Here is a 25,494-nt window from a genome sequence, read left to right as displayed (position 1 = left end):
ATATTTCTAAAATCGGAAAGAATAACCATTATAATATTCAATCACCTGAAAACTATTAGAAATAAAAGTAGTAAGTAATGTGGTCAGTTTTTTTTTTTTTTTAAATGACAGCTTTTCTATAAGAAAAAACCAACATATCAGACCTATAGTAAAGAAAGTTTCAGGAATTTTAATGAGGAACATGCAAAAAACAAACCAAACAAAAACCCTAACTTAAACACTTAATATAAAATCCTACCAGGATACCTGGGGAAAGTGATCAAAGTGATGGTGAAAGTCACACTGAAAAGTAGGCAGGACTAGACAAGAGAACTTGGAAAAAGGGACAGTTAAGTTCTGTCCTAGAACAAACACTGTTGTCTGCCGTTGTGCTACACGTTGTTTTAGGAATTGAAAGTACAGTGACTGAAAAGACTACAGTGACAAATGTGTATAATCCAAGTGCCCTTGTAACCAGAAGAGAAAGATCGGGATGGAACATAACCGAGAGCTCCGATACAGACCCAGATGAGACACAGATATTTTAAAAAGGGATAGGATGAACTGTTTAACAGATGCTGTTGCCATAATCAGTACAGCCATTCAGGACAAATATAAAGTTGGAACCTTACCTCACAACATTTAACAAAATAAATTCTAGAATGGTTTAGAATTAATTATAAAAGTAGAAAGCAAGAGAAGTAAAGTTCCCTTTATCAGAACACACCACACAGTATTTTTAAGATTATAGTTTAGAAAGGGCCACTTTTTTTATATTAAGCCACAGAGACAAATACCTAATAACTAAACACATAAATAGTTAATAAGTAAGACACCTGGCTAACATGAATAATGAATTTCACTAGTAATCAAAGAAATAGAAATTAAAACGATCATTTTTCACCCATCAAACTGGCAAAGATCTAACTTTTTTTTTAACATTTTTAAACATCCAACATAGCTTGAAATGAAAAGGGAAACGAAAAGGAAACTAATGGGAATGAAAACCTGCAAACGTTTCCTGAAGGCAATTTGGATACAGCAGAAGTTAAAAAGTACACTGTAGACTAGCAATTCCAAGGAAATTATGCATGTTTCTATGTTCATACATATGTATTGATGTAGATTTTCATCACATCGTTATTTATAACAAGTTAGAAATATTTTGTGTCCAGCAATAAGGAATTGTTAGGTTATGGTTCTTTTCTATAAAGGAGTAACTTACAATCACTAAAAAGAGGGTAGAATTTAATTACTTACCTAGAAGAATGTTCACAATATATTATTAAATGAAAAAGAAATCTTAATTACAAAGCTATGGGCAATATAATCCCATTGTTTAAAAAATCAGATACGCAATCATAAACACTCATCAAAGGCAAAATATTAATGATGGTTATCTCTGGATATATTCCTACATTTTTTAATATGTACACATATAAAAAGGAAAAACTAAAGGTCCCGAGTTTAAAGCGTTGTCTATAAAGCATGACATAGCGGGTAACAAGCGGTCATCTTCATCAGATCAGATTATTTCTAAGAGTCTGTTCTGTATATGAGCAAGAAGAAAACAAGGATAAAAATAGCCTGGAATTCTTAGGGCAGTTTATTTACAGACTATCAAATACAGCCTTTTTTTCTTTTGTCAAACAAATGGCTTATATTAAACACATTAGTTAGCAATTACGAGACTTTACTAAAAGTTCTTGCAAAAAAGTACACCTTTACAACAAATTAACTGAAAAAAAATTTAAAGAGTGATTCACTACAGAGCCTCATTTTCAATGTGGCATTTTCAATTGGAAAATTTTTTTAATGGGACATTTGATATGGTGAAAGAAATAAGACACACAAAATGTTAGTCTATATAATTCAAAGGGCAAGATCTTTTCCAATATATCAAAATTTTGTTTTCCCCATCTTCAACTGGACCCCTTGATAGCTTTATTTTCTCTTAATAGCTTTTATTTTTAATTACACTAGAAACAGTTTTATAAATTATCTGGAAAGGCCTTTGGTAAATGACAAGCCATTGCTCCCCTCATAAAACTGCTTGAAATTATAAAATCTTAGAATTCAAAGGCAATGTTTGCAGGCCTGCTGATAATGATCTTTCTCCTACAAGTAGAAAGTAAGTTTAAATGAAAAATTCAGTCTTATTATCTAATTGTTGGCTAAATAACTATTGTCTTAAAATTGAAAATGAGGAACCTCCTTAAAGACTATCCATAGTTCCTAATTTTTTCTAAAATTTTATTTTCCTATTTTTTCCTGAAGCCTTTTTAAAATTGACTTTTTAAAGCCATCTGTGTTACACTAGTTGTTCTGTATTCTAAATTTAATTATTTTATTTTACTATAACACTGGTAAAAATTTTAACAGTAAACATTCTCATTAAAAAGTATTTACTATAGAATTGATATGGCTTAGAAGAACAACACTGGTAATCCATCTAAATCTCATTTTTCCTAGCTGTGAAGTTTAGAGACGGACCAGATGATTTTAGGTTATTGGGACATCCTGTTCAGACTTTTGAAATGTCAAAATCAGTCCAGGTAATCAGTAGATCTTTATTCAAATTTCATACTTCAGCTTTACTTTAAAAAATAAAAAGCCCTAGCATGAAAAATCACCTGAAGTTGGATTAAGCTCACAGGAAATACAGCAAAACTTTAACTCAGAATTACCAGTAAAATTAGTCTGGAAGCATTTAAAACCCATTTGGCTTCCATTTTTCTCAAGAATCTTGCTATTTCCTACAAATTGGCCTGCTGCACACTGGCCAGATTCAACTTAAAATTTTATTCTCATCATTGGGTTTCCAGTTCTACTTCTTTCAACTTTCTCTATTTCAAATTTGACTTTAAAATTTTACAAAGACACATTTTCATGTCTTACATTCACAGAAGTATAATTTAAATACAGCTGAAGAGTAGCAAATACTACTAGCTTCTCCACTTTTTAAATCTTCTTGCGCACCGTCAGCCTACCAGAAGCATGATTTAGTGCCTTCGTGTTGGTTGATGTATCCCAGGTGCTAGCCCCTGGCACGTGGCAGGCACTGAATATTTCTAACTGACGGAGTGAAGATCTGCATCACAGCTAAAGCATTACCTTACTTTCACATTCACAAACTATTGTAATCAATAAATCCTTCAAGTTTTAAAAGACTCTTTTAAAACTTCACGGGTGACTGCAACTCTCCAACAAACAGTGGACTGAAGACTTGAGGAGCATACTGAGTTACATGCAGAAAAACCTGCTGTGTCAGAAAATACAAAAGGGAATTTCACATGGGAGAGAATAAATAAATATTTTATTATTTTGGTAGGCCAGTCTTTTCTATTTTCATCTTCTCATTTGTAATCTGACTTACCTGTTTCTTCCCCAAAAACTTAAGTAGTATCTTCTGTTCCTTAAATTTCACTCAAGAATATTCAGTGCTTACTGCAGTTATTGTAACATACAGAATTAGTGCTATCCTAACCCTGCTCTTTTTATTAACCCAAATTTACTTAAGTATTAAATGAATGGTATGGAAGGATGCATTGAGATTTTTACTACCACATTTCATCGATTTTAAGAAACATTCTTTCATATAATAACATCTCTGAATTTGGAAAGATCAATTACAATGGATGCATCTTAGCATCGCGTTGTGGTTTAACTGTGGCAACGTTTTTCCTAACTAGTGTACAAAATACTGCTACATCTCACAATCAGTGCTGTCTTAGGGTAATAATATTAACATCTGTAGTTTAAATTATCAATTTCAAGCAACAATTTCCTTGTCCTCCCAGCCACTCTTCCAACATAAATATATAACTGAAATGTTAGGAAAAACTATCCAAACACAGTTCAATTTTATATAAAATATTTAATTTTTAAAACACAGGCTATTCATGTCACATAAATATCTTCAATTTTAGGTTAGCTGCTATGGTCAGCAGAATTATCAAGTGTGACTATTAAGAATAACTTAGATAACTGTCACTTATAGGAAAGTCTAAAGCTCTAGGACTCACCATATTAAAATTTCAGATACTGGAATACTGTAGCTATTTTGCTAAATTTCAAAATATTTCTTCACTTCCTGCAATGTAGTTTATTGTAAGTTGTTAGTACTCAACATTCAAATAAAAGCAAAATAATTTTTTCTTCCATTCATTTTTTTCCCCAATAACAAAAAAAATTCCATCGAAAGATAAAATGGTCAACTGACATCAACTCATTTTATAGCAGTAAAATGTAAATTATTTACTTTAAAATATTCTTACTGTCACCAAACTACAATGCTTCCCATATACTGTTATGAAATGAAGGTTCACAAGTCAGAGGGCACAGGGTTAAAAGACTGACTTTAGAACTGGAGAAACTTCCATTCGATAATAGTTGTTCCAATTAAATAATAAGTTACCAGGAGAACAGTTAAAACAAGATGGTTAATTGGCACAACTCTCATTTCCAGAGTCTATTTTGCCTTTTAGTGCTAATGGAAACACTGGTTATTTACCTTTGGTTCCTTTCTAAATTATTATAAGTGTATGTGTGTTTGAGTGTGCACAGAACGTTAGTTAGACTTGACGTAACTACAGTTTAAATAGGGTTAGTCCATCAATCTTTGTTGCTTTTAATAGAAAACAAAAGTTAAAATCAACTAAAATAAATTTACTCTAGGTCTCGCAGAAGTCATAATCAATCTCACAGAAAATGAGAGGAGGGAACGTAAGAGGTTTTCTTGCGCTACTTTTTCTTTTTGCTTCAATAAATTCAATCCAGGCAATGTTTCTAGTTAACAAAGTGAACAGAGTTAACTTTGTCTTAAGATGGTAACTGCATTAACTTAAAAAATGGTGTTTGCCACCCCTCCCCCCATGAACTTTAAGAGAACTATGCAAATTCAGTTATTAAGCTTTGCTTCTAGGCTCCTGCCCTCCAATTACCCATGGCAAAAGGAAACGGGGACAATACGGCAGCCTGAAAGAAGACAGTACCCTGAAGTTCTCACTTAGCTGCTGCTTTCAATCATTTAAGTGACAAAGCTTTTTAGAACTTCTCGGAAGTAACAAAAGGTGCTGACTGCAGTTGGACTCCCTTTCTCTGCTCTCACGCTCCTATCAAGAGAAGGTGGCAGTGGAAGGTGACACAGCCCAAAGAAAGGAGAAAAGGGTGACAGACGGGGAGATGGATCTAACAGGAACTGAGCTGAACAGGCAGCCCCTCAACACTCTGAGAGCGCCCTGCCTCTTCACTACAATGCACTGATTCCCTTTAGAGATAAATGGGTGTAAAGGTTAACTACTTCTTCAGACCTTAAGCTTACCTGTTAAGGCACTTACTTACCCTCCCCACCCCACCCATATTTTTCATATAAAACCCACTATTTCGTTTGAATGCATTTTGCTAGGCTATGATAATCTGCAAAAAAAAAACCCAAAAATAACGTTGACCATCTTTTTTTTTTATAAAACTGCTGCATCAAGAGAAAGGTTGTGTTTTATTTTCTGAAATGAGCACAAAGTACACCTTTCACAATAACACTGAAAGCAGGTGCAAAGACTGACAGTGACCTTTGACTAAAGGTAGCTTTGTAAAAAGAAAAATACCAAATAAATCAGTGCCCTTTCTGATTGTTGTAAAACTGGGGCGGGGGTGGGTGGGGGGGTCAGTTGTTTGTTACATAAAAGTTGGTCCAAACTTACAAAAAAAAGCACAAATGTGCATAGTTCAGAAGATCTGCAAGAGGGCCATAAAAGACCTTTATGTCCCTAAGATTAGCATCCACTTAAAACTGCAAGAATACAAAATAAAATTGTTAACTAGAATTTGTGAAGATGTACAATCAATAGATCTAGTTTGTAGAACAGCATGAATTTAAGCAAAGGTTTTTTTTGTCTTTTTCTTTTAAACTATTGTATGCAAGACCCTTTTCCACATAAAAATAAAGCTGTTGTTGAATTAATATTATTCAAGTCTCTTGGATTGCTGCCTTAAACTGCAGCTAGAAAAGTCTTTCCAGATAAAAATGATGTGCCTGAGGAAAAACAGATACTCAGTATGGTAACCCTCTGCCTCGCCCTCTGCCAGCTGATGTGCTAATGTGTCCCCTGTATCCTTGTGAATATCCAGGTCCCTGGGCAGGAGAAGTCCAGGTCTGTCCATGCATGAGGCCAGGGCCGCCCGGGGTTTCCTGTAAGTTACCACCATAGTTATAGTTGTGTATCTTTGCTGGCAAAGGATGAGTACTCTCTGGCCCTGTGGAAGGGTCACTGCTGTTTGCCAGGACTGCGATGGGGCCATGGCTATATTCAAATCTATGGTCCTTGTCTCCACTGAACAACATGGGACCAGCATTGAGGTAAATGTCTCCATATCCAGCTACCGAACTGGGAAATGACTCGGAAAAGGCAGAAGGCTGAGGTGGACCACCAGAATGAGATGAAGGAGTACTGTAGTTATCCAAAGGCTGGATATCTGAGTTCCCAATGAAGCTGCGTCGTTCCAACGGTGGAGCGGAGCCGCCCCCGAGACCGTCACTGCTAACGTACGGAGCAGAAGAGAAAGAAGAGGATCCAAAATTGTCCTTGTAGTCTGAAGTGGGTACGTAAGTGTCTCCTGCTTGGTAATCAACACCACCTTCTCTTTTGGGGTCGTCCTGGGGCTGATGCTGGGCAAGTAGCTGTAACAGGGCTGCTTTCACCCCGGCATGAGGGTCAGTTAATGAAGAACCAGTGGTGGGTCCGTGCTGGTTTTCTGTCCGATAATCCAGATCCTCTTCCGTGACTGGTGGGGGTTCGGGGGGTTCAGGAGGCCGCTGATCAGGAGGCAGAATGCGAGGCCGGTCTGGCTCTGGCGTGAGCTCCAGTCTCCTCATATCCTGGTGCTGAATGAGGTCATCTTGCCCTGAGTGAAACAAAACAAGAAAAGAGAATCAGAAGTTACCATGGGAAACTAAGTGTTCAAAGTAGTCAACGTTTCCTAAAGAACATTAGAAGTTCCAACTCTGGCAAGAAAAAAAAGTTAAATGAAAAGGAAAAAGGAATAAACAATCCTAATATTGCCTGCTCCCATTTAAGCCTATGGTGATGGTGACTGAGAAGTTTTACTGTATTTGACTTTTCAAAGCTATCTCACATGTATCTATTTACCGCTTGGAGAGTGAAAGCTTCTGCATACATAAAGTTTCTGCTCTGGCAGTCCTCTTGTAGCTGGAGTAAAAGACGATTTCTTAACCACAGGCTTACCTGAGAAACACCTACAGCATTCGTAACGAGTTCCTCGCACACAGATAATTCATTAAAGACTCAAATCCTAGGAGCACACAGACTATGAAACCAACCTATAACCAGTGACCTAAGAATTTTTAGGACACCTCCAGGCAAACCTGCTAAGTAACACACATTACAGACGACCACTGACAGCAAGAAAGCGGTGTGAGCACGGCCGTGCTGGGGCCTGCTGTCCGCGCACTCACCCGCTCCCGGAGTGCCCGGTTCCGGGGGTGGCCTGAGCTGCAGTGACACTTCATGTCCCGATCCGTTCTCCCTCTCTTCGAGCAGCATGTCCTTCTGCTTTGAGTGCTGGGCCTTTATTAACTGAGTCAACAGAACCGCAAACGCGCTCTGCACGGCTGCCTGGGTGGCGTCCGTCTCCACTTTAGGCGGGACGTTCTGAGAAGAGGGCTGAATTCCTCCCAGCGGTTTCGAAGACTCCTGCTGTGGTGTTGATGGATCTGTCTGTTTTTCACCTGTTGCCAAAATTCCAGCAGGAAGGTTTATTTTATTTAGCTGCTGTTGAGTCTCAGAGTTTACCTTAATGTTCAACACTTGAACAAAATCGGCCATATTAACACTTGTTTTAGATTGTAGTAGGTTTAGTAGAATTGCCAATTCACTGTAGCTTAACTGCTGTCCAGGGCCTGTTTTCACTAAAGACAAAATTTATGTTAATTAGAATTGCCATAATTCACAGCTCCCCCGCCCCCGAAATAGCTCTGCACTGCCATATTAAAATGTGCATTTGTGGGGCAGCGTTTAAGAAATACCTTGAAAAGGGAATAATCTCATTTTAGTTCAATTTTGTGTACTTTTAAGATGTAACTGCACATAGAACAAAAAAGAAAACTGCAGTCCATTGTGAATAAATGATCTTTAAGGGTAAATACTTCAGAAGGAAAATTAAGGCTACTACTAGAACCCCGTGAAACAGACGCGAGCAGGAAACAGCAGCTGTGAGTGGGACTGAATGATGACGATGGTGACAACTACAATTTCAGGGACTTTCTAAGCATTTGGTATCTTTTATTCCTCACAACAACCTTACAAAGCATGCTTTATTATTGGCCCCATTTTTTTTTTAACTGAAGAAGAAACTGACATTCAGAAAGACTAAATAACTTGCCCAAGTTGAGATCTGAACCCAGGTATTCTGATTCCAGAGTCTGAACTCTTACCACTCACTGTACTGCTTGTCTAAAATAATGCCTATTTTCTAAGAGCCTAACCTTATCTTTGCAGAAAATGCAACCAGGATGTTGCAGACTGTCTGATAAAATATTTTTTATTCAAATTACTTTTTTAAGTTAAGCCTTATGGGTAAGTTAGGAACTCCTACAGAAGCATGTTCATCATGTGCATATAAGGTGGTATTAATTCATCACCAGTAAAACAGGTGAAGTTGTTTTTCTTTTTCCAGTTTTCAGTTTAGACTGGTGATGGTTTACAAAGGCTCTCGTGCAAGTTTATCTGAGTCATATATAACAAGGCTCAAATGCGTACAATACTATTGTGTGAGTTCAGTGATCACACACTGACAAGCAAGTTCCACAACCACAGATGACAGACTAATAGAAAAGAACTCCAAGAAGATGAAAACCTGATGATTAATGCTATCATTTTATATGTTCTCTCTTATATATAAAGAGAGGTACTTTGAGGTACTTATTACTTCTTAATATTATTTTTAGATTAATTCAGAACAAACTCTTGCAAGTTCTCTCCGTGACCTGCAGGGATGAATAAGGCACCAAGCTTGTCAGCTGCACCCAGGAGCCAGCCTTGCTCGTCTCCCCTTTCACTTGTCTATCAGCAGAGGTGAGCTCCCCATGAGCTCAATGCAGCACTCTACTATGGTGTCTAACCTCCAGAAGGGGCACTTTTATTTCAGGACACTTACTGAGGATGAAGAAAATGGAGCACAGAGGATTCATTTTTATTTAAAAAAAAAAAAAACTAGAATTCTCACTTCTTAATAGTGATAGTTTGAAAAAAAATGCAAAAAGAAAAAGAAAAAAAGAAACTCTTCACTATTAATGAGCTGGTAAATATGTAGAGCTAGGAAACAATAACAAAATGAGCCCAGAATTCATGTTTTATCCGCGAAAACAGAGTAAAGTAACTACCCTCTGTTTCACTAGGTTTGCTAGTGGAATACGGATTTCGGTCCCATGAAGAGCAGAGATAAGCCCTGGTGGTCTTGTTAAGGAACATGACAACCGTTGCCCGGGACATCTGACCGCCCCCCAACCCTCCTGTTACTGCCATCTCAAATCCTTTTTCAGAAGTAGATGGTACATAAAACAGGGAACATAAACACAAATTAAGAAAACTTGTTGCTTCTTTTGCCTTTCTCCAAATTTTACGTATTTTTAACATGAGAAATAATATTGAACTTGATATAGATACAGTGTACAAGAGGTGTGTTTTCTCCAAAGCTGCATATAGCAAATATTTTCACATATAAGGGGAATCCACTATTTCAAGAAACTCTGAAAAATACTTTCCAGCAACAAGTAACAATTTATTTTGGTTTTTAAAGTAACAAGTATCAGCACTTTAATGTAGTCCAGCCAAGGTCAAGTATAAGCTTGCAGATTACATGGAAAAGCATTAATGGTAATCTTTCTCAAGCTTTCTCAGCTAATCTACTCTATATCTATACTCAACACCAAAAGTTCAATCTGATCCAAAGATCTGTTTCAATCAACTAACTGATCAGTCAGTATGTACTCATCTCTTACTAAGTGCCGGGCTACTTCTTCATGTTTAATAAATCACCACCTCCACATACATATATTTATTCCCTATCAGTCTCTGTCTTCACTTAAAAAAATTAAAGCTGAATGCTTTCTAGATCTTTGAGGCAAAATGAGGGAGTAAATTCTATTTTTTTTAAAAGTTGCTAACTAAATGAGAGAATGAATTTAACAACCTCTGACAACACTGAAGAGGTTAGTTTCTCATGAAGAAGCTTAACTCTTACAACAGACTGAGTCAGAGGAAGAAATTTAAGTTTCTCCCAAATACCCTTCTTTTTCATACATCAAGCCATTCCTGGTGCAGTATCAGATTCCAGTCTTTGAGATTTTGTAATACAATGAGAAGTACATTAAAAGTGACCTAAAGACACTATAAACAGCATGAAAGAGCTTCTGTTATGACTTCCAGCTGTTTTCCTTATCTTTCTTCTCACTCCTTAAGCATCCACAGACACGGAATGCTGAGCCTCACTGAGAACAGCCCTAGTAAAAGACCTACTGACTCCTGCAACGGGGAAAAGAAGAAAATGGAGAGATGTGACCAATCACTGATCATATGTTACCTGATGCTCTCTTTACAAATTAATCTTACCTTGAGAGTGCTTAATACTGTGGTGCCAGTAGCCGTTTAACATCTGTACTGGCACAAGCAAATAACAAGGAAATGTCAAGCTCAGTGAATAAACCTTAATACGTTCAACTTTCAGCCAGAAGTGCTTTAACACCAGAGCAATATAATTAACACCAGCCACAAAACACAGTGAAGAAAACCAACCCGTGGAAGAACTACTGACCAGGTGCTACATTCGAGTTGCCCTGAGATTTCAGCTGTGCAGACGGCAGCACACCCTGAGGTGTGCTGGTTCTGCTGTCGTCCATGCCCAGAGACAGGTCCTTTCTGGGGGCTTTGACTGTGGAAACATCATCAGTCATGCCCATCTGCTTCTGTCTTCTTCGCTTTTTACTCCATAACTCATGACAATCTTGCCATAAAGGAAGGCTGGAAAAAAATAATATTAAGCTGTTTGTCAATGACGTTTCTTAACAACAACAAAATGCTAATATTTACTAAACAGCAATAAAGCTGCCACCCCTAACTGCCCGCAAGTTGTTTTTAAAGGTTTCACACACAGGCTTTGTAAACTCCCCCAATAAAAATCATCCTTGATGCCCCACATCTCCTTCAGGAGTTCACCTATACAGATGAATTATTTTTCTGTGGTTTCTGAATAATCAATAAATAGTAACTTATAAAAACTATGAATGAAGAATATATGTTCATAAAAGTAGGTCACTATTACCTTCAGTGCAATCTTTTAAAGACAATTCTTATCATAGTATGTCATACATTGAATAGGATATGGGAAAAAAAAAGGTGAAAAATATATGCCACTTACAGAAACTAGACATAGGATAAAAAGTAGTGAAGCCTAGGAGATAACATTTGTGAGAAACTTTCTAGCACAAGCTTTTTACTTTTTAAATACCCTCTCATTTGCTTCTATAATCAAATGCTCTAGAATTAAAACTGATGCTATGGAGGAGTTTCAAAAATAGGTAATCCAGGCTCATCACCCATCACTGAGAGTTCTGAATAACTAGCAACTATAAAAAGTATTCACAATTCTGAAACAATTCTACCTTGTGTAATTCCACAAAACTGACAACACTGCAGAATAACTTTTGTTTAAAGAAAGACCTGAACAAGTATTTTCTTCTTACCCTAATAAAAAAAAAAAAGCCAATGGGAAGTTACTATAATATCTATTTTAAAAATAAGAAAATTGAGGCTTGGAAAGGTTAATAAACTTGCCCAGAATATCTACAAATTCCCTTAAGCAGCCCCAACCTGGTCTTCAACCTGGATATGCTGACCTCTAGGGAGACTTTCTGAGGGAGTACACTCTGGAATTGTTGTAAAAGAAGTTCCATATCCATATGTCTTCCTTCCTAAAACTGAGCTTTGAGAAGGGCCTGCACATTCAGAAAGTTCTTTCACAATTACTCTTATCTCATGTTATAAAATAAAGGCATATGCGACAATATGGTCAAACTTTAGCAATATTAATATTAAGTAAAAAAAAAGTCATTCCCAAAAGATTACAAACAGCATGATACTCTTATATAAAATTAAAAGCAACCAAAATTGTAAAATGTAACTTTTTATGAGTACATACAGATGGCAACAAAAAATATATACAAAAGAAAACAGGCATGATGGTTACCTCAGGTGGAGGAAGGCAAGGGGGACAGGTCATGGGGGAGAGGCTGTGATATGATTAAAGTAGGTTATTGTCAAGGTTCTAGCTTTTATTTGGTAGGTTCATGGCTGCTTATTAACATCATTTAAAATAACTAATTAAATTAAGTAACTAAAAGAAAAAAAGAGCCATGCATGGACCAATGATGAGTGACACAAGGATTATGATTAAACCAAGTCTATGCACCTGAGGTCCAAAAACAAAACAAAGGCATACCTCTCAGCCATCTTACTATGGTGCATTGCCTCAGCGTGTAAAAACCTCCTGGAGTAACAAACAAAGGGACAATTTGAAATATTGATATTGGGAAGCTTTAAGGCATCATAAACCCTCCAAAGACTTTCCTTTCTGCGTGTGCGTGTGTGTGTGTGTGTGTGTGTTATAAGATGTGTGGCCTTAGCTTCTCTTGGGTTCATTATGAATTCAAACACACTGTGGTACTGCAGAGTGGGGCAACTGGAGTGATTTCATTTCTTCCATCCTGATTCAGGGAATGCACTGCTCTTGTGGGAGAATTCCACGAGAGTAAAGCAAAGAAACCCACTAAAAAGGGGCTTTTGTTCCCTCCCACAATTTAAAGGTAAGAGACTTTATGGATGGTCTCAATCATCAATTCAAGGAAAGAGAAACATTACCCAACAAATAGCTAAACAGGACAGGCAAGTGATGCTGACACTCAGAGGCAGCAGGAATGCTTTCCAGGACAACCAGATTTTTATGTGCTTTTCTAAAGGTTCAAATACTGGCTCAGTCACTTACTTACTGTGTCTCATTAGGCAAGTAACTTGACCTCTGTGCCTCAGTTTTCTTATCTTTAAAAATGGGGTTACCAATACCATCTACCTAACAGGGTAGAGGTAATGTATGTTAACATATGTAAGCATGTGGACAGTGCTGCCCACATAGTAGGCACAAACGCCCATGCCTCATACCATTTATCATCATTCAATAAAGTTTAAACTATTTTTTATCAAATCACATCATGAAATATTTATTCCAGTTACATACTGGAATCATATTTATTTTATGAATTGTTTACTGCTTTTTACTTGCTTTAAAGAAAAAATGACAGACAAGCTGCTGGTCTAATTCACTTTTTAGCAATACTTTCTTTTTCATTAAATACATCAAAAACATTTGACAGGACATCTAATACAATTAACTTTTCATCCCCTACTCATTTGTTTATTTCTAAGAAACCTGATGACAAGAGTTTAATACATACAACTATTTCCCAAAAGAACATCGTACCTTTCTTCATAGTCCTTACCTTCACAATTTATAATTTTAACTACCCATTACATATGACAAAATAATAATGAAAGTTGTTATATTGTTTATATAACTTTTTATTTAAATAGTAAATCAACATCATTATAATTCTGAACTAACTGCTTTAGTGATGTACCTAACAAAGATGTAGCCCATACTTATTACTGGTTTACAGAATGTTTACCAAAATGTGTACTAACATGTTTATTTTTCATGGACAAAAGCAGTCAGGAGTGTTCTGATAAAAATTAAGTGAACTGAGGTGACATCTGACAACATGAAGAGGTTCCTACTAGGTTACGTGGAAAACATTTTCAATAAACTGAATGGGATAGCTATACAGATTTTCACAAAAATATGTATTTTTCAAATGTAACGTAAACACAATTTAACAAATGGACTGGTTAAGTAGCACTGAAATTGAATGTTGACTTCCTAACCTTTTCTAAGTATACTGGATTAAACAAGTGCTTAATAAAAGAAAAAGTAACAAGTGTAACATGAAGTAATGTAGTAAGTATTGGTAAAGCTTCTTTGGTTTATTGTCTCAAAATTTGAAAAAAATAAATGGTTAATCACTGGATAAAAAAATCTTTTGGCAAGTCATGCGGTTTCCAATTCTTTACTGTCAAGAAAATCAAAGGAGAAAGAATCTTAAGTTGACATCTGAAAGGTCATTAAAATAATTTTTGATGACAGATCACTATGATTTTGGGGATATAATGTTGAAGTTCAAAGACCTCAGTGATTTAACTGTGACAAAACTTCATCCAGGCTCAAATACTGATTTATAAGGGCACTTATAAAAACTTTTAAATTATAATTAATGTGGAGCTATGTCTAATTCTAGAATAAATATTAATTGACAGATATGCAAATTATTTGAGGGAAAAAACTCTCAGCTCTATTTTATTAACATTGCATCTCCAACAAAATTTATTGTTTTCTTTCTTTTTAAAATGAAATATGCACTAATAATACGTGCAATAATTTAATCATGGAGGAAAAGAGCTTTGTGGTCAGAGGAAAATTTTTAAATTAAATTTCCATTATTACATACATATATTTGTTTTAAAGAAGTACAATAATTAATAAATTACTTTCAAGCATAAATATATGCTACATTAAAAACCTGCAGAAGCAATGTAAATTCAAGGTAAAAAAACAATGTCCAAATGTCCATTCATAGATTTTGTAAGTGCATGTTGATGAATATCAGATGCTAAGATATTCTGATTCCTCTAGATACATTTACAAGAGTGATGCAACTGTTCCATTTAAAAATATCAACACTATGATACACTGAAAATTATATCTTTTGCAACTATCTGAACCCCTGATTTTAAAAGTTTAGAATGTCAACTTAAAATGTGCTCGATAAATTTTAGCAAAATTCTTTCATGTGGGTCAGTTTTAAAAGAGATCAACTTAGTATTACCAAAAAAGGGAGAAAAATGACATTATATTCCTCTAGATGTGACACAGCAGGCATACATCACTACCCTAGGTAGTATTCTTGCCCGAAACACAAAAAATACTAATTACTGGTTACTCTAATTCTGATCACAAGAAAGTAATTAAAGCCAGATTGTAGAATGTCTTACAAAACAGCTAGCCCTTCAAAAAGATCAATGTCGTAAAAATGCTCCCCAAAGAGTGATTAAAGACTGAAGAGACATGACAACTAAATGAAGTATGTGAGCTCTGAATAAATTCTTCATCCAAACAAAACAAAACAAAACAAAACAAAAATAAAATAAAATAAACAACAAAAAAAGGAAATTATTGGGCCAACTGAAGAAATTTAAGTATGAACTGTCTATCAAATACTACAATGTTAAATTTCTTATGTTTTACAATACTGTAGTTATATAGAATAAAATCCTAGTTATAGATAACATGGTTAATTTTTTATAAGTGAAATGACATTTCCACAATATAATATTCTAATAGTTCAGGAGAAAAAATTATGTAGAGTGATAAATCAAGTGTGTCCCAATATTAGTAAGTGTTGAATGTAGGCAAAGGACATATGAATGCTCACTGTACTATTCTTCCTACTTTTCTATATAGAATTGAAGATTTTCCAAATCAAAAGTTAAAAAAATTCTTTAATGGGGCACTAAAGCCAAAATTTCAAGACTGCTGATACATACAATCCATGAAACAATTCAACAGTGAATGATTCAGGTCCCTTCACATGTCAGATGATAGATGCTTTTTGTCTTTTGAATCATCCCACAAAGGCTATTCATTGTACAGTACAGTAAAAATTTAAGCTAAATATGACGGTCTCATAAAAATATAATAAGATCAACCTAAGTAATTAAGTGGAAGAGCCAGGATTTGAACTCCAAAGCCCATGCTTGTTCATTCACAATATACTAATTGTTATTACGTGGACACATTATTGTAGGGACAAGTCTGCTTTTATGACACTCATCATCATTTTTTAAATTACTAAGAAAATCCCTACAACCATTTTAGATCTTATCAAGGAGAAACAAATGGACTGCTCTGTCCCCTTTCCTTCCCCCAAATCAATCCTAGAAAAATTACAGGGGCCACAAGCGAGTGAAGGTCTAAGAACCCAGCTATTCTGTCTGACTCCCAAACTCTGCATTTCCCTGCTCCCAAACCCCCATCAGACAGTAAACTCGTTCTGATCTGGGCTTTTGATACGAAATATTCTTTTATTCAATGATAAGAATTTTCTACTGTGTAGTATGCTAAGGAGCATTTCAGAACCTCTTTTTGTTACTGAACTAACCTGAATTTGAGAGCTGGCTCCACCCTTTGCTAGATTTGTATTCTTGGGCAAGTTTCTTAACCTCTTTGAGCCTGCTTCCTCCTCTATAAAATGGTGATGATGATAATAATAATACCCACCTGACAGGATTATAAGGACTAATGTATTCCATGACAAACGCTTAGCACAGCACTCAAAATTCTAGCTACAGCAGCTAGGCTTGGTAGGCTACAGTAACAACAGCAGTCATATTTTTTAGGGTTGAAATATTCTAGTGATTAGCTAGAGGAAGGCTGCCTTTGCTAGTCCTACGGCTAGCTGAACAGGAAGCAAGGTTCTGCATTCTAGACGCGCAAATCGTGTGTTGTTGCTATTCTATTCCTTCTGTTTTATTCTTTTTCTTTTGACTTAACTAATCATGGAACAGTTTCTGGTAATTCATACAGATGTTGTTAAAATTGTCCAGATTCTGCATGTTAAGGGTTTTAATATAATAAAAAGCCACTTACTCTGGTGGAGGCATTTTTGAGGGCTCCACGTCCCGCAGGAACTCACACTGAAGAGCCTGCTCTGCAGTGCAGCGCTTACTAGGATCCAAGGCGAGCATGTAATCAAATAAGTCTAGTGCGGCTGCAGGAATACTGGCGTGAGAGGATTACACAAGTCATGCATGTTCTCTGACACAAGCTGAATGTTTCTCTAAGAACTTATTCTAAGTATTAGCATACAATGGTATATTTTATTATTCTATAGGCAATTTGCTGTTTTAATATAAATTAAGAACTGAACAGAATAGTTTCCTATAACAAGGTAAAAAACTGAGTTCAAATAACTTGAAAGGTGTTTCGTTCAGTTTAAACGGTATTATTAAAGTTTTTTTAGATAAACACTGAATCAAACATACAACTCCCGATCACTGAATCCATAATAATGGTGAAATGGTCATCTGCATGTAGCACAGGGAAACTCAAAGTGAAATGGCATAAAGAGTTGTGATCGGTCTACCTTAGGTCAGAGGATAGAGTAACATTTAGAATCCTCAAGAAATAGCTAAAACAAAACAAAACAAAACAAAACAAAACAAAACAAAACAAAACAAAACAAAACAATGCAACATGGATGTGTAAGCATCCCCTTCTTACAAAACAAATTCTTCTCTTAACTTTCGACGATACTGCTTCTTTGGTTTCATGGTGTTGAAATATGGAAGTTTGATTACATCAGGCCACACTGCAGGGCATGGACTCCCACATATACGGCTGAACAACGCACAAAAAGAAGTTTATCAGTATGAAATACATTAAAAAAAAATACAACTGCTATACGAAGCATTGACTCATTTTTAAATACACAAAAGTTCAAGTCCTGATACAGTGTAAAGAAGTTTCATTAAATATTTTGGTCATCCTAACTCTAAATTACTTGTTTCAAGAAATCAGTTTCTTTTCAGTGAATGCTTCTAACACTCCAAACACTCAAATTCCTAGGGAAAGAAAAGACCCTTAATATTTGCAAAATCAAACAGTAAAACACAGGTAACACTCAAAATGTGCTGACCATATTTTGAACCAAAATTTAAAGTTTTTCTGTCAATTATTAAAGAACTAGAGTTTAGTGTGTGTCTTTCTCTGGTTTTACAGGTACCTGTCACCACATCTTCTCATGAACATAATGAAGTTTGCAATAATAGCAGAAAAGATTTCCTATACTCAGGAAGCTAACTGAACTATAAAGACTGCTGCTGAATTTGATCAACAGAAGGACCCGAAAAGTAACATTCTTGAAACACAGAAGTTCTTCAATTTCAGTAGTGCCTCTGATTTCAAGGTATTTAGAAATTTTAACTGCTTTACTTTGTTTGTATCTTAAAATCCATCATTTTTATATTAATTAGTAAGTCCTTCTTATGGTAAACTGAAGAAATTTTATAACAAATAGATAACTCTGGCTGGTAAACATTTAAAAACTAATGATTTGGTAATATGTAGATGAAAAATTGGTTAAATACACTTAACTTGATTATATTGAATCTCAGGAATAAATGTACATTGTATATAAAATTATCAGCTGATCTTCATATATAAAAAGAAACCATACACGTATCACTGACTAAAAGTAAAAACAGTCTACACGTACATAAAATATAAATGCAGGCACCAATTGTATAAGCAAATAATAACTAAAGACTTTTTTGTGGCATTTAAGAATGCAACGTCAGAAACACACTTATGTAAGACAACCTCTCATTTTTTAAGCTACATGTCACTGAAATTGTACTTTGTCTCAATATAGTTTAGGATTTTAATAAATCCACACTTTTTATAAGGTATTACGCTCTATTTCTACACGCCTGTTTCTTCCTCCTTCTAACTTCATTCCCACAACATCCTCAAAAGGAAAGATGGCCAAACTCAGGAGCACGGCTCTCTGTGATCTGGTCCCAGAATGCCTTCCTAGTCTCATCTCCCAATTCATCTCTTCCCATAGACCAACCACTCCTCCATGTCTCTGCTCACGTTCCTCCCCGCTAGATTCTACCTGGCTGAATCCTTTTCATTTCTCAAGATTCCCATCAAGAGTAATCTATTCAAGAGTGTTTTCTGTAGCCCCACTGCCCAGAATGGTCCCTGTTTGCATGCTACTTGTTTGTTTTGACACTATTTCATCCTGCTTTGTATTTTAGTTGTTTACATGTCTTTCTGTTACTAAGTTATAGTTCAGGAACCACTCTCTCACTTTTACATACTATAGAAATATACTGAGTAACTGCACAAATACAAATTATTAATCCCAGGCAGATTGATGTGCACCATAATAGAAGTATAATAGAAATATATTGGAATAAAGAAAATGAAGGGTAGTTTCAACTACAGAAATACAGGAAAATGCACTCGAGTTAGACAAAGGGTGCAGAATTGTGCCTACAACTCCAAGGATAAGTAAACAATAGACAGGTGAGAAAGGGAGTAAGAGAAATTATGTTACGGGCAAAGAGAAGTGCACAGGCAAAGCCATGGAAGTCCCAAAGGATAGACATTTGGGAGGAAGACTAAGGAAATCAGAACAGCTGAAATTCAGGTCTCAGGGAGGTTTAGCTGGAAGCACAGACAGGGGGGACACAACACAGTCGGCCTAACTATAATGAAGACAGACTTTGAAAACAAACTTTAGAACTGAATCCCGTCTGTGTGATATTGGTGGAAAATTGTATCAACTTAAGAATCTGTTTCTCTTTTGTAAAATAGAGATTAATTTTACTCTGGAGCTATGAAATTAAATGGGCTAGCATCTGGCTCATTAACAGCCTGATAATAAAAATCAGTTTCATTATCTCACAGCTAAAGAGTTTTAATTATTTTAGTATATGTGTTCTGGGAAGACAGCTGAGTGGTGAAGTTATCTCACTGGTAGCAGCATCCAAGATGGAATAAACAGTCTAAGACAGGGGAAATTACTAGAAACTAGGGTGGCAGACGTGACAGCAACTGATAATCGCCCTTCAGCAAAATCAGTGCCTGGTGGCCAGTCTGCTATCCCCCAATCATCTACTAAAGATGCCTTGAAAGGCCTCATATGTTAATCCCCAAGTAACTATTTGGGGAATCTATTTTGATCTATTGACTTATCTACTCTGGTGTCAACAACATAGCTTTATATTTTTTATAAGGCTTACAGGACAAACCTGTCTACCCATTTCCCTAATTATTCTTTTCAGAATTTCCTTACAGATGAATTGTACAATCAGTTACTGTCACACTCCAAAAGGAAAAGAATCCTGTTGGGATTCAACTGCTGCTCTGAATTTATGAATTTGGAAAGGATACTATCTTTACAAAGCTTAGTATTTCCATTTTTATACTTCCCTCAGTTTTATACAGGCATACCTTGTTTTACTGAGCTTCACAGATACTGTGTTTTTTCAGACTTCAGGTCTGTGGCAACTCTGCCTCAGCAAGTCTACTGACACCATTTTTTTTCCAACAGCGTCTGCTCGCTTTGAGTCTCTGTGTCACATTTTGGTAATTCTCGCAGTATTTCAAACACTCCATCAGCAAAAAGATTACAACTCACTGAAGGCTCAAATGATGGTGAGCATTTTTTGGCAATAGAGTATTTTAAAATTAGGGGATGCACACATAATGCTACTGCACACCTCACAGACTACAGTGCAGCGTAAACATAACTTAATGCACACTGGGAAACCCCAAAACTTGTGTGACTCACTTTATCCTGATATACACTTACTGCAGTAGTCTGGACCCAAACCTGCAGTATCTCCAAGGTATACTTCAATTATACCTTATATATTTCTTTTTATGGGTTCTGCTTTTTGCTTTTTTGAATGTGTTCCTATCCCTGTTATATTTTCTAAGCAGTAACTAGGAGAGATTTGTTACGGGAAAGGGTGGAAACTTGACACACAAAATTTCAGGTAGCCATCTGAGATCCTATGGTTCCTAATATAGTTTTGGGTTTTGTTTCTGTTTTTGTTTTTTTGTTTTTTAGTTCACAAAGGTTTACTTCTCTACACAGGCAGAAAACATATCCACGTTAATTTCCTAATTTCATACCTGTGTCATATAGGGTGAGTAAATTCCATTTAACACAGTTTTTTGCTAATTGTTTCTGAGGCCGTCCAGGTTTATTATCACCACCTATAATCAGAATTCATCTATATGTTTCAAACGTGTATTCCTCTTTATCATTACAGTATGCTACATGATGTGATAATTTCCAAACAATGGTAAAATGCTAATGATGTTCCACAATACTAGGTAATTTTGTTTGGTTTCTGATTTTAATAATGGGATTACATTCATTATTTACCATGGGGAAAGATGACTTTTGGTTTGAGAAGAAGTACAACATATAATAAAGATACTCACAGACACACACATACACACAAATTCACACATATATCCTGTTAAGAAAGCACAAATTTATTCCTTTTTATTATGGGTTTTATTTTTCTGGCTTTTAAATTTAAAAAAGATCCTTTCTTTAGTTCTATTTGTTTTGATTTTTAGAAACTCTATTATAATCATCACCTGTATTTTCTTCCTGGGTCACTAATGTCTTGAATTATTTTAAGAGGTTTCCTAATATTTAGTCATCCTTACATTCAAAAGAGGAATACCACCCTGGGCTAATAAAGTACTATTATTTTAGTGTAATGCTATATTCTACTTTTTAATTGGTATACAGTAGCAGTTCACAAAATAGGGTCCAAAGACCAGTGGGTGTCTCTTAGACCCTTTGGGGGGTCTGGCAGGTCAAAGGTATTACTAAGACATTATTTACCTTTTTCAATGTGTTGACTTTGCACTCTGGTATTAAGCCCATGGTGGCACTACTGGCACTTTACAAACCACTGGCACCTTAGCATGATTTAGGCAGTAGCACCAGACTATCAGTAGTAAATACTCTTCACTACTATACAATCTTGGTGCGGGAGGGGGAGACAATTTCACTTAAGAATGTAATTGTTGAAGCAGTACAAATTATTATTAAATCCTTACACTTGAATATACATCTTTTTAATATTCTTAGTAATGAAACAGAAAATACTCATAAAGCACTTCTGCTGCACAACAAAGTGATCGCTATCTTGAGACGCACCCGTGCAATTATTTGAGTTGCAGGCTGAAGCAGCTGCTTTTTTCATGAACCATCATTTTTACCTGTAACAAAAGCTAATAAACTATGGTCATTCAGACTTGGGTATCTGCCAGACATTTTCTTAAATAGGAACAAAGTCAGCTTGTTACTTCAGGGAAGACAAGTGCAATCTTTATTGTCAAGTAGAAAATTCAAGCTTTCAGGAGAAAATCAGAATAGTAGAAGACTTATATCCACACCATAAACTTAGTCTCAAATATCTAAAGGCTTTTCTGATGAGATTAGTGGTCATAACAAATGTAATGAATGTTACATCTGGAAGACCTGCTCAATTCAGTGATCCAGTATTTATCAAATGACCAATACATAATGTTACAAAATCATCACAGGTAAGGGATCCATTTACAGTGTAAGATGCGCCAACAGACATCAATATACTAGAGCACAAAGCAGATGGTTTCAGAGTGCACGTTACAGCTAACCTGTAAAAAACTGCCACTTGGCGCAGCTTCAAAGAATGTGTGTAATTATGTGAAAAGACTACTGAAGATAGCATATCACAGGTGTGAGGAACCAGGTGTTTATTAAGCCAGACACTGAAATATTTTAAAAAGGTTAAAAAAAATGCTATTCATTTCACCAACATTTATTTTAGTTTAGAAAATATAAACTTGTCACAATTAAAATGTTATGTTAACGTACTGTTTCTAAATGAATTAGTAAGTATTTTAATTCTCAGTTTTAAATATCAATAGATACAATCAACAATACAACAGATCCAAGTTCCTGGGGTCTTTCATAATTTTTAAGAGCGTAAAGAAGTTCTGAGACCAAAAAGATTAAGAAATACAAGTCTATAAAAATGTTTTATACACGACTGATTTATGAAGGTATACGTTTCATTTTTTAACATATGGGCACTTTCCTCCTTCTTTTCCTATATTCTGGAACAACTAAAGTCTACGCCTTTAAAATTTAAAAATTTTTACCTGCGTGACCATTTAGGCCTGAGGTTTTGTGTATGTGTGGGAGCGGGGAGAGAGGATTCTTCTCATTCTAATGTACTTTTAATTTCTTCCATGATTATATTTCACAAGCAATGTACATCGTGTGATATAAAGGTTCTTTTGCTGGCTGCCAGAAGGCTTAGAGTTAAAAGTGTGACTCTCACATAAAAAATATTTTCGCCCTCCTTCATTCCTTTTTGTCCCCACCTATGTTTTTCACTCTCTGCCATGACTTTTTAACCCATGCTACTTCTTAGCACAAAGCTTTTGTAATCTGCATAAAGTATTTCCTGGAACAAGGTGAAGTACAAGTAACTTGACCACTCTGGTGTTAAGCTCTTTAAGACAAATTCTGGTTAGCATTCCCACCCTCAATCTGTTTATACTTGTTTGTACATTGCAGGCCCTCGATCTCATCATTCCTGCAGCTTAACATTCCAGCATTACTGCAAATAAGATGAGGGGAAGAAGTACATTAGGAAACTTACATTTATTGATTTTCACAACCCTAAGCGTATCATTTGTCCTGTTTGACTTGTGAAGAAAGAAACTTACAGCGTTATAGGACTTACCCTAAGTCACAAGAGCAGAAGTAGCTGAGCTGGCATTAGAAGCCAGGCCTGTAAGACTCCAAAGCCCACCCCTTTCAATATACTCTGCTGCCTCGTTTCAAATCAAGGAAACTTGTCTCTTTTACCAGAAACTTCCTTTTTTTCCTTCACGTTTTACAAATAATTAACGCTATAAAATGAAAATTGAAGCATCTTTTTCGTATTATTATAAATATTTGATATCTTACCAAAAAACAGAAACATTCTGAAATATATAAAGTAGAAAGTAAAACAGTCCCCCCTCCCGAGCCCTCTCACAAGCCCATGTTCAGATTAACAATTCAAGGCTCTTATGATGTCTTTAGTTTGTCTCATCTATATGGAATCAAATCGTACAGAAAGCCGTGTTACAGAAGGGTGTCTGCAAAACTGCTCTTTTCATGTGACCATGTTGCTTTTCCCTGTCAGTATCTCCAGATCTGCCGTTTCCCTTTTAATAACTGTACAGAACGCCACTAAGCAGATGGATTAAGCTTTCTTTTTATTTCCATATGGTTCACAAACTGACTTAACATGTTCCTAAAATAATCCAAATACACTCATGCCCCAGGATCACGACTTTGCTCTTCCCTCACTTCACTGGGATCTCTGTTCCAATGATGCCTCATGGGAGAGACCTTCCCTGGCTCCATACACAGCACTGCTTTTAGCATTGTCTATCCCCTTACGCTTATCACCATCTGATGTATTTTATTAACTTGTTTTGTCTATCTCCCCCAACTAGAAAGCAGAAAAAGTTGTGTGCCAATCACTAGGCACTGAGGATAAAATCCCCAACCTCTTTGTATCCTCAGTACCAGTAACTGGCACACAACCAGCAATCAATAAATACTGTTCAATTAACTACCTGATTTGAAATATCTTCTGTATTATATTCTAAGGTCCACATGAACTTACTTTAAATTTCTGAATTTCCTATAGAATTCCACTAATTCATCTATGTAGCTTCTGCCAGTACAAAATGGTTTTAGTTACTAAAATTTTGTTTTAACATATGATATGCCTAATTGTCTTTCTTTAAGAATTGTCCTGGTTATTTTCGGCTTTATACCTCCAGATCTCCCCCCACCCCTCACTATGTTTCTAACTGCTTATTATCGGTACATAGTCTTTAAAAACTACTGCTTTTGGCATGTATGTGTTAGTATATACTATATTAGTATATTGTGTATATATATAAATATACACACACACATTTGTATATGTATATCTGAACACCTGTCATTTTACCAAACTTTTTATTTAAGGTATTTAAGGCAATTTCCTTATATGTATGCATGTATCAATGTTACCAGATATAAATTATGATAGTGCGATAGTACTGCCTCCATCTTTCCAATATTTATTTCTCTTATTGGGTTCATTCTTCTAACACTACTAGTTAACTAGTTAGTGCTCCTGAAACACTCTTAAAATAATAAGCCATCTTTTCCTCATTCTTGTCTTTACTTCTAGTAATTCACCACTAAATATTACTGTCTGTTAGTTCGTGATACATACTTTTATCACAGAAATATGCCTCTATACTTAATTAGTAGTTTGTATTTTCAACAATGCCTATTCAACACCTATCAAGATAAACATATTACTTTACTTCTACTACAATGATGCATCTTAATGACAGAATTCCTAAAATTAAAACACTCTTGTATTCTTAGCATGGCCCGTTCTTGACTCTGGAAGTGAATTTTTAATGAAATGTTGGATACTACTGGCTAATCACTCCTTTAGAATTTCTATATCAATATTCTTTAGAAATTTCTCATGCTGCCTTTTTGGTGTTTTGTGTCATACTAACTTTGTAAAAAGTTCCAGGAAGTTTTATTTCCTACATAGTACAGAGAATTGGGTATAAGTTTAGATACTAAGGTAAAACTATCTAGATTCAAATCTCAATTTTGCCACTTGCTAGATGTATGACTCTGAACAAATTCTTCACCTCTGAAAGGTTCAGTTTACT

General features: G+C 35.6%; 1 protein-coding gene across 4 annotated transcripts in view; it reads right to left on the bottom strand.

The window, feature by feature from the left end:
- Window positions 1-1,562: 1,562 nt before the first annotated feature.
- The window catches only part of CDK13 (cyclin dependent kinase 13), a 104,170-nt gene continuing 80,238 nt past the window's right edge, over window positions 1,563-25,494 (bottom strand). Inside the window, exons 10-15 of one of the 4 annotated variants that reach the window (XM_064487713.1) lie at window positions 17,440-17,556; window positions 16,807-16,938; window positions 12,493-12,540; window positions 10,810-11,015; window positions 7,454-7,906; window positions 1,563-6,882 (exon numbers count right to left, since the gene is read on the bottom strand). In XM_064487713.1, the coding sequence (XP_064343783.1) occupies window positions 6,032-6,882; window positions 7,454-7,906; window positions 10,810-11,015; window positions 12,493-12,540; window positions 16,807-16,938; window positions 17,440-17,556 (1,807 nt within the window). In that variant the 3' untranslated portion in view covers window positions 1,563-6,031. The remainder of the gene's footprint in view (window positions 6,883-7,453; window positions 7,907-10,809; window positions 11,016-12,492; window positions 12,541-16,806; window positions 16,939-17,439; window positions 17,557-25,494) is intronic. The other 3 variants (XM_064487714.1, XM_010979067.3, XM_064487715.1) reach the window with 3 other exon arrangements.

Source organism: Camelus dromedarius, chromosome 7 (assembly GCF_036321535.1).
Source record: "Camelus dromedarius isolate mCamDro1 chromosome 7, mCamDro1.pat, whole genome shotgun sequence".
Taxonomy (NCBI): Eukaryota; Metazoa; Chordata; class Mammalia; order Artiodactyla; family Camelidae; genus Camelus; species Camelus dromedarius.
This window is presented reverse-complemented; position numbering and strand designations above follow the sequence as displayed.